At 42.6% G+C, this 13316-nt stretch overlaps 1 protein-coding gene across 7 annotated transcripts in view; it reads left to right on the top strand.

The window, feature by feature from the left end:
- Positions 1-13316, top strand: part of LOC114509084 (protocadherin alpha-C2) — a 167826-nt gene that overhangs the window by 91915 nt on the left and 62595 nt on the right. Inside the window, exon 1 of one of the 7 annotated variants that reach the window (XM_036013747.1) lies at positions 1961-4900. The exons of the other annotated variants lie outside the window; for them this stretch is intronic. Within the exon in view, the coding sequence (XP_035869640.1) occupies positions 2456-4900 (2445 nt within the window). The 5' untranslated portion in view covers positions 1961-2455. Of the gene's footprint in view, positions 1-1960; positions 4901-13316 lie in introns of those variants that run through there. 7 annotated transcript variants of the gene reach the window in all.

Below are 13316 nucleotides of genomic sequence, written 5' to 3' on the forward strand. Positions count from 1 at the left end.
GCTCATCTTTGGGATTTCCAAGTATATCCTAAATATTGCTTTCCCACACATCACAGTTATGCCTAAACAAATGGAGTCATTTGGTGGGACAGATGCTATAGGTGAGTGCTATTTACTTATTCTTGACACAAATTAAATCCTTTGAAATTAGACTCCAGTGGCAGTTTAATACAGAAATGTGAAAAAAGGGAAGCCAAACGTCTGAGAAGTGTGTGAGGGGGAATAGTTTTTGTCATGGTGATTTTCCTTCTCCCCACTTCCTAATCTACATCCACACATACTGTCCTAGATACAGCTCAGAATTCCTAAACTCTGTATAAATGGAAGCCAACTGGTAAAAGTCAAGGCCTTCCAGAAGTTCGGTGCATCTCCTCAGGCATATTTCTCCTGAGGCTAAGGGAAAAGTAAAAAAATATAACCTTTCACCCCAAAGCAGTTAGCTTGGTTAGCAGCATTAAATTAAAATGAGGAAATGCAAATCCTAATCTCTGGTACTGAAGTAGGCAATTAGTTTTGGTTTTGAAGTATAGTGAAGAATTTTTTTTTAATTTTTATGAGTTAATTTCATATATTAATGAAGATCCTCAAAGATGGCTATACTTACGACTCTCCCTAACACTTGAATGTGCTGACACGTTTTCTGCTTTAATTTTGTCCAAGAGTTGGTCCCTTAATTCAAAAAGAAAAACTAGACAGGAGCATTTACTGCTTACATTGCCTTATGTTGCAGTCCTCCCTTTTTCCCTGGAAGAGAGAAGGACCGGGTTTGTGATGTTCCCAGGAGGTGACTGGTTCTTAGTGGCACAGGGGAGTTATCAATCCTACTTTTAGTCGCAAGACCAGCATGCTGGAGCTGCTTGCCCCCCACTCCATTTTAATCAGTAATTAGAACGTTATTATAGAAATATTTAAAGTTACGTTAGATTTGGGAGAACCATGTAATTAACCCCAATGTATCCCACACTCAGCTTTAATAATTAACAATACTTTTAGGCAGTTTTCTGATGAGAAAATGGAATGCCCTGAAAGCTTCTGTCCCTGATGTGTAGTCAGCTTTCGTCTTTCAAATTTTGGTTCTTGGAACTTCAAATACTGTGATTAAAGGAAGGATTTGAGTGAGTTTAGTGTTTAATAGTAATTTAAGTCAGTTTCTTTTGGCTCTCCCCCATCTCAGGGAAAGCAGCTTGTTGTAGGGTACCAGGTGGAATTTGGAGGCGTTACTTGTAGCTCACAGCTGTTTTTCATAGAACTGATCATTGTCCGGATTTCTGTGCAGGGGACTGGCTTAAAAACGAAGGTGGAGAAAGTAGGGGCATCTAGCCTGTTCTTACTCCGCCTCATTGCTGATTTTAAATAGAGAGTAGTTTCCTGGTCACGCTCTGAATAGTATCTCAGTACTTTTCTCTCCCTTCCACTTGGCAAGTCCTGTTTGGGGATAAGTTGTCCATCTTTGTGAGTTTCTGGTGTTTGATATTGACTGGCTTCTGACCTCCTTTCTCGCCCAGAACGTTAAGAGCCGCTTGCAAAACACTCGCAGTCCGGCCTCCCAGGGAAAGAGAAACTGCTGACCCACTGAAAGGGGAACGTAGGACTCAGAGCGGACTCAGAGCCTTGCGCTCTCCCACTTTGGTGCATCGCAAAAGCAAGTCCGGGGGAAGTTGTTCCCCAACTTGCCCCCTTCTGGATGCTTTTATGGAAATATTGGTGGCTCCTGAGGCCATTGGTTGTTCTGAGGCGCAGGAGAGACTTTAACCTGCAGCAGAGAGGCTGGGAATCAAGCACGGTATGCACTGAAGCACTAGGTTTGGGGTTGCTGTTTCCTTAAGTCTTGAAGGGCTGGCTGGTCGTTCACGGTCAAGGTTGCGCCTCTCACCATCTCTGCCCGGCCGTTCCTCTCGGAGTTCCACCCTCTTCCGCGGGCACTTAGGGGGGGGCAGTGGGTCTGAGCACGCTCTGCTCTCCAGCAGTTGGAGAGGGAAGCTCAGCTGCGCTCAGCCCTAGTTACAAGCAGTCCTTAGGCAGAGGTTGTGGAGGCTAAGCCCGAGGGGTGGGGGGGCTCGGGGCGTTGTCCTGGAAAGCAGACGTTAAGGGAAGATGTTTCAGGTTCTCGGAGCGTCTTTCTTGCCCGCCCAGAGCCCCGCTGCCTCGGATCGGGGCGAGATCCCAGCTGACGGGGAACCGAGACCGCGGTTCCCCACCCCGGCCGTTTGCCTCGTCTCTGCACCCCTAGGCGGCGCTGCGCTCCTCCGCACCCGGCGGGCTCCGCTTCCTCAGACGGCTGCCAAGCCTCCAGTCCAGCAAGCCGAGCTCCCCGCCCGCCAGTCCGGGCAATCCCGGGATTCAGAAAGCGGAACCACTAGCCGCAGCGGCGGCCGGCTGGCTCTTGTTCTTTACCTCGGCTCGTGCTCTCCGGGAGTCCGGAGCATGGTCCGGGGTCACCGCCGGTGGAGCGAGGATGGCAGCAGGGAGGATGGTGGGCTGGAGGGTGGCAGTTCTATGTTTGTGGGTCTCCTGCGGCTCTGGCGCGGGACAGCTCGAGTACTCAGTGTTGGAGGAGACTCAGCAGGGCGTAGCCGTCGGCAACGTTACTGCGGACCTGAGGCTGTCAGCAGCAGCTCTGTCCTTGCGGAACTTTCGCTTCTTTTCCAGCCACAAGGAGCTCTACTTTGGGGTGGATCTGGCCAGCGGTAGCTTGGTTGTCCTAGAGCCGGTGGACCGCGAGCATCTGTGCGGGGCCAAAGCTACTTGCATCTTGACCTATGAGCTGGTGCTCCAGGACCCGCTGGAGCTGCACAAGATTCGCGTTCACGTCCTGGATGTCAATGACAACTCACCTGTCTTCCCTGCTGGCGACGTGCAGCTGCACATGCCCGAGTTCTTGATGCCCGGGGCCCGCTTTACTCTCCCTAATGCCCAAGATGCCGACGAGGGAAGCAACGGGGTGCTAAGCTACAGCCTGAGCCCCAGCCAGCACTTTCGCCTGGACATGGGATCGCGGGTCGACGGCAGCGAATACCCGGAGCTGGTTTTGGTGAAAGCTCTGGATCGTGAGGAACGCGCCACCCATAGGCTGGTGCTCACCGCTCAGGACCGCGGGCAGCCCGCGCGCTCCGGAGACGCACAGGTCACCATCATTGTGGTGGACACAAACGACAATGCCCCTGTATTTGAGCGCACAGTATATCACACCAAGGTGCCAGAGACTGTACCCAATGGGACTGTGTTATTCCGAGTTCAGGCCTCGGACCCGGATGAAGGCTCCAACGGGGAAATCCGGTACTCCTTAAGCAATAGCACGCAAGCAAAGCTTCGACACCACTTTCAGGTTCATCCCAGAAATGGGGAGGTGAGGGTAGCTGCTTTACTAGGTCCTCCTGAAACGCTGTTGGAAGCATACATCGAGGCGAGGGATGAAGGTGCCTTCGGTCTAGCCAGCACCGCCAAACTGCTGGTGGAAGTGACGGACGTGAACGATCATACTCCTGAGGTGAACCTGCTGACTCTCTCCAGTCCAGTTTCAGAGGACACCGCCCCTGGCACAGTGATTGCTCTCCTTAGTGTAAGGGATGAGGACCTTGGTCCCAATGGTAAGGTCACTTGTAGCTTGTCCAGTGGAGGCCCTTTTAAGCTGAAGGCTTCCTTTGACAATTACTACTGTCTACTGACTGACGGACCACTGGACCGGGAGCAGGTCAGCGAATACCAGGTCCTGATCACCGCCTCAGACGGTGGCTCGCCACCACTTAGCGCCCGCAGGACACTGACTGTGTCAGTTGCTGATGTGAATGACAATACACCAAGCTTCCCTCAACCAGAACAGGAACTTTTTGTGGCCGAAAACAATGGCCCTGGAGCCTCTGTAGGCCGTGCATTTGCCCAGGACCCAGACCTGGGGAAGAATGGCCTTGTCTTCTATAAATTGTTGGATCTTACCCCTGAAGGGCAGACAGCCTCTAGCTTGGTAGCAGTAGAATCATCCAGTGGGGCTATCACTGCCAAAACTTCCTTTGACTTTGAGCGGCTCAAGGGCTTTCGCTTTCAAGTGGAAGCCCGAGATGGTGGCATTCCTCCCAGAAGTGCATCAGTGACTGTGAACGTGTTCGTGGTGGATAGGAACGACAATGCTCCAGTCATCTTGTTTCCCTTGACCAGAAATGGCACGGTCCCAGTGGAAATTGTGCCCCGCTCTGCCCGAACTGGACACTTGGTCACAAAAGTAGTAGCAGAGGATGCAGACAGTGGCTCCAATGCCTGGCTTTCCTACCACATCTCTCAGACTTCTGACGCTAGCCTTTTCCAAGTTTCAGCTAATACGGGAGAGCTCCGTATGGCTCGCTTAGTTCTTCCCACTGATGCAGTCAAACAGAGGGTGGTGGTAGTGGTTCGGGATCATGGAGACCCACCACTCTCCTCCTCCGTCACGCTGGGCATGCTGTTGAGCAACTCTGCCCCTCAGGTCCTTCCAGACTTTGAAGATGCCTGGGAAACAGGAGGGCACCTTTCTGCCCAGAACCTCTATTTAGTCATTGCTCTGGCCTGTATTTCTTTTTTATTTCTGGGGTGCTTACTTTTCTTTGTGTGTATCAAGTTGAGCCAGAGCCCAGGGTGTTGCTCTCAGAGCTGCTGTCGCTCTCCAGAGGAGCTGAGGTACCGAAGGAAAATGGCTTCGCATCCTTGCATGGCATCAGCCACAATAGATGTCACTACCGTGGAGAGACTTTCTCAGACCTATCTCTACCGGGCCTCCCTGGGACTTGGTTCTGGTGATAACAGTTTGCTGTGGCGTGGAGAGTGCAGTGCTGCTGACCTGAGGAACCTGGCCACGGGGGTAGGACTGAATTTGCCAATATCCTGTATTCAGATTCGGAACAGGAAAGATCACGCAAATGTCAATGCCATGGTAAGCAAATTTTATGGGATTTGATTGCCTACCAGGAGATGGCTGCCAGGTGTTTAAAAACATTTCTTAGATGATCCTTTGGCAATATTTAATTTATTGAGTTGAACACTCCTGCTTAGCAGACCCTTTACTAAGAATTCTGGGAGTACATAAAAAGTACTAAAAGGTTGTTCTTGGACTGAAGGAGATTATAGTTTATTTTTTAGAAACAACGGTAAGGCCCTGGCTTGGTGGCTAAGTTAGTTGGTTGGTGCATTGCCCCGTACATCAAAAGTTTGCAAGTTTGATTCCTGATCAGGGCACGTACCTACATTGTGCGTTTGATCTCCAGTTGGGGTGCGTACAGGAGACAACTGATCGATGTTTCTTACATCGATGTTTCTTTCTCTTTCTCCCCCTTCCTTTCTCTCTAAAATCAATAAACAAATCCTTGGATGAGGATTAAAATAAAATAGAGTAGAAACAAGGGTAAGAAATTAATACCTATTAAAGAACAATAAAAGTAATATAAAGGTCTAAAAGTAAAAATAATAAAGCACAAAAGTTTTTGGTACAAGTAATAAATGAACCAAAATGTCTTTAAATCACTCCTTTTAGGAATTTTTTAAAGGAATTACTTTTACTTTTTAAATATTTTGACTTGCAGGGATTTTTAAAAAGATTGTATTTATTTATTTTTAGAGAGAGGGGAAAGGAGGGAGAAAGAGAGGGAGAGAAACATCAATGTGTGGTTTCCTCTCACTCACCCCACTCTGGGGTCCTGGTCTGCAACCCAGGCATGTGCCCTGACTGGGAATAGAACTGGCGACCCTTTTGTTCACAGGCCAGTGATCAATCCACTGACCCACACCACCCAGAGCTAAAGGAATTACTTAGAGCAAATATCCCTTCATTCGAAAAATACTTTTAGTAACAGGTATGTGTGTAAGACATTCTGATACCAAAAGAGGGAATGAAAGTATGTGAGTCTTTGTATAATACAAGCTTAAATTAATATCATGCAAGGTAAGACATTTACTCAGACTTTACAATACATGAGTAAAAATGATGAAAACCTAAAAAATGTAAAAATAAATCACAATGGATATTCAAAGAAGAGAGAGAGAGAACATGAGAGCACATGTAGGCAAGGAAGAGGGACTCAGAAATGCATTTGAATTGGGTCTTGAATGATATACCACTTAATAAAATGCAGTATAGGCTGTACTTTACATGAATACCATTTAGGCAAAGTAGTCTTTTTTTTTTAAGAATAATACCCCACACGATACCCTAATATCATAGCTAATAGCTCCATGCACTGTTAGTAAGAACATAGAAATTATAAGCACGTCTCAGAAAACCTATTTGTAGAAACAGAAAGATATTATTGTGGCATTACTGTGTATAGAACCTGGCAACTTTTTTGTGTGTGTTTTAATTCATCTGTTTCCCAAGAAAGAAGAGTGGTTATTATGTTAGGAACATAGGTATATTCAAAGGTTAACTTACCACTCAAAGTCCATTCAACTTGAATTTAATGTAATTATTTTAGAAGTCAATATACTTAGAAATAAGTAAATACCATATTTGAAAGTAATGCATCTAATAAAAGTTAAATTATTCAAATACTTCAATTTATCCATAGTGGCTCTTGGCACTTCAGAACTTTTTGGATGGCCCTGAGCAGTGTGGCTCAGTTGGCTGGGCACCGTTCTGCAAAGCAAAAGGTCTCTGGTTCGATTCCTGGTATAAAGAAATTATGATGTATAAAGAGATGGGTAAAGTAAATTTTATAAATCTGGAGTATTTGTAATTCACACAAGCATTTATTATTTACTTTTTCCCATCCAATTGCTTATTGATCCAACCTTGATTCTTTAGGAAAAAAAAGTTTGTCATCAAATACCTTAATAACAATTACAGAATTTTAGAAATAAAATACTTATTGCTCAAATTTTATACAACAAAAGCCCTTTGAAAAGGGTATCATTTTATAATAATTTTAACTGTGTGTCTGAGTCGTACAGAGTCATGTAGATGCATGTGTTTACATTTTGTTCACATTTGGAGCTCTTCTGTCGTACTTTAGTTTACAGTGCATTTTAATGTAGTTTACGGTACTGAAATCTGTTGATTTGAGAAACTTAGAAAAGCATTTGCACCCATTCCGCTCCTGTTGGTAATATTTAACAGATATAATAAAAACAGGCTCGCTGTGCAGCAACGAGACAGCATGTGTCTCATGTCGATTTTCCTCTGAAGGTTTTTGATGGATACTATCAGTTTGCTCTTTATTTCCACGTCTCTGGTTCTATTTTGCCCGCTTGTTTGTTTTATTGATTAGGTTCCACTTATAGGTGAGAGCACATGGTATTTGTCTTTCACCTCCTGGCTTATTTCTAGAGGGGAGAAGGGAGGTGGGTAATGGGGGGTAGAAGGGAAACAGTCAAGTCAAGGAACACATAAAAACACCCACGGACAAGACATCGGTTTGGGGGGAGGATTGATTGTGGAAGGTGGGGGGGCAGGGGAGAGTAGTGGGGGGAAGATGGGAAATACTGTGATTGAACAGCAATAAAAAGTTTAAAAAAGATTTTTGATGGACAATTTAACTTTTTTAGATTGTTATCTGAGATGGTACCTCTGAGATATAAAGTTCTACTTAGCACTTAAAATTAATTTCATTGGATAAATGTTTAGATAATATTTCTGTAGCAAAATGTAGAGGTGTACAACTGACTTCATTAAAAATTCCACATGAAAATGATAATTTAAATATAATAGTGTTATTTTAGCATACTGTTATTCTCAGAGAACTTTCCTTTGCCAGGACACATAACACACAAGACATTCCCCCTTCATGGTGGCATTTATCAACAGTTGTAGAATGTTTTTGGCATTCTAGGTGTTTTTATTTGTTAACACATGTTCTATAAGTAGACTTTTCCAAAGGCTAATTAGATGTTCCTTTACATTTATCTTGACTTTGAAGTTGGTAACCACACTGAAAAACTTTAGAGTGCTGTAACTAAGGAAGTTTGTATGGCATATGAAATATATTCAGATTTAGAAAAACACCATGTAGACAGTAAAATAATGTTTGTTGTATAATAGAGAGACTTCAAATATCAAAAAGGAAAGAAAAGAACATTAAATAACTTCAGTGGACAGAAGGGAAAAGCAATACCTGGGAAATGTGTGAGTGGCAAAGTTTTAACAACATGTCCGATAATGTTCACTACCTATTGATTTTTGTTGCCTTCAGTATTCGCAGTTAGAGGGAAGCAATACTATTTGAGAGACTAAAACCACTTAGCTGTATTGGGATTAAGGTGAACTAAATTGCTACAAGGTTTTTACATTGCTCAAATGCACATGACATGAATATCATAAATAACACCTGGCAGAACGTCAGGTGAACGTGGATGAGTCCAGGGCCTTGACTAAAGTGTTACAGGAAGTAAGGAATTTGTGGGTAAGAATTATTCTTAAAAGCCTAAGCTAAATGATAAAGGTGGTTGCTCATTTTGTTCCTAGTTTTAATTTATGAAATGAGAATAGTTCAGGATATCAATAAACTTCATGCCTCTTTTATATGCATTTGTGGAAAAGATTTATGATAATTCCCTCTTTAAGCTATAAACGCAGATCATTATTTATTCAGCTGGAACCTGTGTTGGAATCCAGGAATAAGTAGGCAGTCACACAGTTTCCTGAGCTTCAGGAAAAGGGAAACACCTCTGTACCCCATCCCAAATGATTGGCGGTTCCCAGAGCCACCTGGTTGCCAACTATACAATGTACTATTTTCATAGCATAGCTCTTCATGACATACCCTCTGAAATGTTCTCTCTGAATTCAGGTACATTATGCTTATTCTTTAGTATCTTTGAGTAAAGATTACAGCTGTTTTGTTTAGACTCAAGATGATGTTCATACAAAATAAAACCAACCAATTAAGACATCTTAATGGTGGGTTTTTGCATCTATCTTCATCGCTTGAGATTGCCTTGTTGTTTTTCTTTCTTGATATGCTGGCCCTATTAAACAAATGAGAAGTTTCTCTCTCTTTTTTCTTTCCTCTAAAGGACATATTTGCTAAGATTGGTGATATTTCTTTTTAAAGTATTTATTCATATTCATTAGTGATGCTTTTTGTTCCTTAAGTTTTCTTTGTGGGAAAGTTTTAAATCGTGATATCACATTACTTTATTGGTAATAAAATTATTCATATTTTTATTATTTCATTTTTGGAAATTCTGTTTTTCAAATATATTCATTTCATCTAAAATTTCATATATTTTGGCATAAAATTGTTCATAATGTGGTCCTGTAATCTTTTAACATTTGGGGATCTGTAGTGATAGTTCCCTCTTCAATTCTGATGTTAGTAATTGTCACCTCTTGTTTTTCCTGACTAGACTTGGAAGCAACCATTTATTAATTATATTATGCTTTTCAAGGACTAACTTTTGGGTTTTGGGATTCTCTTTCTTGTATGTCTGCTTTCTATTTCATTGATTTCTGCTTTCTTTCTTTCTTTCCTTATATTTTCTTTGTATTCAATTTGCTATCTGTTTTCTAGCTTCTTGTTTAGCTTACTGATTTTCAAGTTTTGTTGTTTCTAATGTATGTATTTAAAGCTGAAAACTTTCCAGTAAGTGTAATATTAGCTGCTTCACATGAGTCTTACTTTTAAAAACTGTAACTGAAGTACAACATAAATAAAGGTTCATATATCAAAAGTGTATGGCTTGATTCAACACTCAAGGAACTACCACAGAGGAAAAGAAGAGCATTACAAGCACCTTCAACTCCCCTCAACCCTCCCCTATAATTACTCCCTCCTGAAGTGTAACCATTATTATGAGTTCTGACATCATAGAAATAGAATTGTATGGTATGATTATGTTTTTCTGTCTGGCTCTTTTCACTCAGTATTATGCATGTGACATTCATCCAGGCTGCTGTGTGTAGCAACACTTCATTCATTAAATTGCTGTATATGCCATTGTATGAATATACCTCAGTTTATTTATCCATTTTTATGTTAATGCACATTTTTTTGCTATTGTGAATAGTTTTGCTATGAACATTTTTCTCATGTCGTTGGTGCACATATATTTGCATTTCTATTGGATACATAGCTAGCAGTGGGAATTGCTTGGCTATTAGGTGTGAGTATGGTCAGCTTTAATAGGTATTGCCAACAGTTTCCCAAATTAGCTGTTCCAGTTTACTCTCCCACCAGCAGTACTCGAGAGTTCCCATTACTACATGTTCTCGTTACACTCAGCATTATCAGCCTTTAGAATTTTCATCATTATACTGGTGTGTACTAGTATCTCATTTTTTTTAGTTATAGATTTGTGTTATTTCTTCAAGTAATGTAATAATTTAATACTGAACACTTTACATAAGTGACTATTAAAATGCTAATACCATTCATCCCTTCCTTACATGATATGCTTTTTTATTAAGTATTTTATTGTTGTTCTATTACAGTTGTCCCAATTTTTCCCCCTTCACTCTCCTCCACTCAGCCCACCCCCCACCTCCCACAGTCAGTCCCCACCATTTCCCTGTCTATGGGTCATTACATACTTTTCTTTTTTAAAATTTTTTTTAAATATATTTTATTGATTATGCTATTACAGTTGTCCCATTTCCCCCCTTCTCTCCCCTCCACCCTGTACCCCCCTCCCACCCACATTTCCCCCTTTAGTTCATGTCCATGTGTCATACTTATGAGTTCTTTAGTTTCTACATTTCCCGTACTATTCTTGCCCTCCCCCTATCTATTTTCAACCTACATTCTATGCTACTTATTCTCTATACCTTTTCCCCCTCTCTCCTCCTCCCACCCCCCTGCTGCTAACCCTCCACGTGCCCTCCATTTCTGTGGTTCTGTTCCTGTTCTAATTGTTTACTTAGTTTCTTTTGGTTTTGCTTTAGGTGTGATTGTTAATATTTGTGAGTTTGCTGTCCTTTTACTATACATGTCTTTTCTTTATCTTCTTTTCTTAGATAAGTCCCTTTAGCATTTCATAAAATAAGGGCTTGGTGATGATGAACTCCTTTAACTTGACTTTATCTGAGAAGCACTTTATCTGCCCTTCCATTCTAAATGAAAGCTTTGCTGGATAGAACAATCTGGGATGTAGGTCCTTGTCTTTCATGACTTGGAATATTTCTTTCCAGCCCCTTCTTGCCTGTAAGGTCTCTTTGGAGAAATCAGCTGACAGTCTGATGGGAACTCCTTTGTAGGTGACTGTCCCCTTACCTCTTGCTGCTTCTAGGATTCTCTCCTTCGTTTTTACCTTGGCTAATGTAATTATGATGTGCCTTGGTGTGTTTCTTCTTGGGTCCAACTTCTTTGGGGCTCTCTGAGCTTCTTGGATTTCTTGGAAGACTGTTCCCTTTGCCAGATTGGGGAAGTTCTCCTTTATTATTTGTTCAAATACGTGCTCAATCTGTTGCTTTTCCCCTTCCGATTGTGGTACCCCTATAATTCGGATATTGGAACGTTTAAAGGTGTCTTGGATGCCCTTAATCTTTTCCTCAATTTTTTGAATTCTTATTTCATCATGCTTTCCTGCTTGGTTGATTCTATCTTCCTTCTGGTCCACTGTATTGTTTTGAGACTCATATTCCTTCCTTTCACTATTGGCTCTCCTCCGCGTGTCTTCCTGCATTTGTTTTATGGTAATCTGCATTCTTTCATCTAAATTTCGTCCAAAATCCACCAGTTCCGTGAGCTTTCTGATCACCAGTGTTTTGAACTGCGCATCTGATAGATTGGCTAGTTCTTGGTCACTCAAAAGGATGAGTCCTGGGGGACTGATCTGCTCTGTTGAAAACGTAGGGTTTTTTTTTGTTTTTTTTTTTTTTCCCCCACTGTCTCTCCTTTTTTTTTTTTTTTTTTTTTTTTTTCGGTCTGGTCGCTCTTGTTACGGTGGGGGACAGAGCCTTAGGTACTCACCGGGGCTGGGCACCCCGGTCGCTAGATTGTGACGTTATATGTGGGGGCGGGGCGGGAGCGGAGCAGGGAGGGAGAAAACAATGGCGGTAGTTCCGTTCCCCTGGACTCAGACCCTTGTCTGGGCTTCTGGGTCGCGAGTTCCGCCCTGGTCCACAGTCGCTGCCCCTCTGGGTCTGCCAGCCGCAGCTTGTGTACTCAGGGATCACCGCTGCCTTCTTGCGCACCGGATGGCTGTCGCGCCGATTTCGTGCCAAACCTTCCCCCGACCTCCGCTCCGCCGACCCGCGCCAGCCCCATGCCCGCCTGGCTCGTCTTCTCCTACCAGTCCGGATGAACACGTCTACTTCAACTTCTTGGCTGCCCGACTTCCATTCAGATAAATCCTCTGCCAGATCTGGGTGTTATTCTGACTGTAAATTATTGTTGTAAATTATTGGTTTTCTAATCTTGGTTGTGCGAGGAGGCACGGTGCATCCACCTATTCCTCCATCTTGCCGGAAGTCACATACTTTTCTTTAAAAAATATTTTTTAATTTACTTACTTTTAGAGAGGGGGAGGGGGGTAGAAAGAGAGAGAGAGAAACATCAATATGTGGTTGCCTCTTACCCCCCATCTGAGGACCTGGTCTACAACCCAGGCATGTGCCCTGACTGGGAATTGAACTCATGACTCTGGGTCACAGGTGGGCATTCAGTCCACTGAGCCATACCAGCCAGGGCCATATATGCTTTTCTAAACGTCAGGGTTATCAGCTGTTTGGGAAATATTTGTTCACAGAGCTATACAGATCTTTCAAAAGTAGACACGTTTTATTATACAGTGACAAAAATATCACATCTGTCAATACCACTACTGACCTCAGAGACAGATGTTTTGTATTGGGAAATAGCAAGCTCACAGTGGTGGACACAGGCTTTGTAAAATTATGATTCTCACTCAAAATCTTAAATGTCATTATTTGCAGCAAATACTGTCAGTTTTCCTTGCAGTGACAGACTTATTTAATTCATTTTTTATTATTTTTTAAAGATTTTATTTATTTATTTTTAGAGAGGGAAGGGAGGGAGAAAGAGAGAGAGAGAGAAACATCAATGTGTGGTTGCTGGGGGCAGTGGCCTGCAACCCAGGCATGTGCCCTGACTGGGAATTGAACATGCAATGCTTTGGTTCGCAGCCCGCACTCAATCCACTGAGCTACACCAGCCAGGTAATTCATTTTTTAAAAAATAAAGGTACCACTTTTATTTTTCTCTTTTTTTATTGTTGTTCAAATCCAGTTGTCTTTATTTCCCTCCACCATCATTTAATTCATTTTAAAGAGAATGTCTGTTTTCTGGTATTAAAAATATTCAGGTTCATCTTGTAAATTTCCTGTCTCAGACCTAGAATCAACTATTCTTGAAGGATCCTTTAGCTGTTTTCTGCGGGAGACAATAGTTAGAGATAGAACC

This window comes from Phyllostomus discolor, chromosome 13 (assembly GCF_004126475.2).
Source record: "Phyllostomus discolor isolate MPI-MPIP mPhyDis1 chromosome 13, mPhyDis1.pri.v3, whole genome shotgun sequence".
Taxonomy (NCBI): Eukaryota; Metazoa; Chordata; class Mammalia; order Chiroptera; family Phyllostomidae; genus Phyllostomus; species Phyllostomus discolor.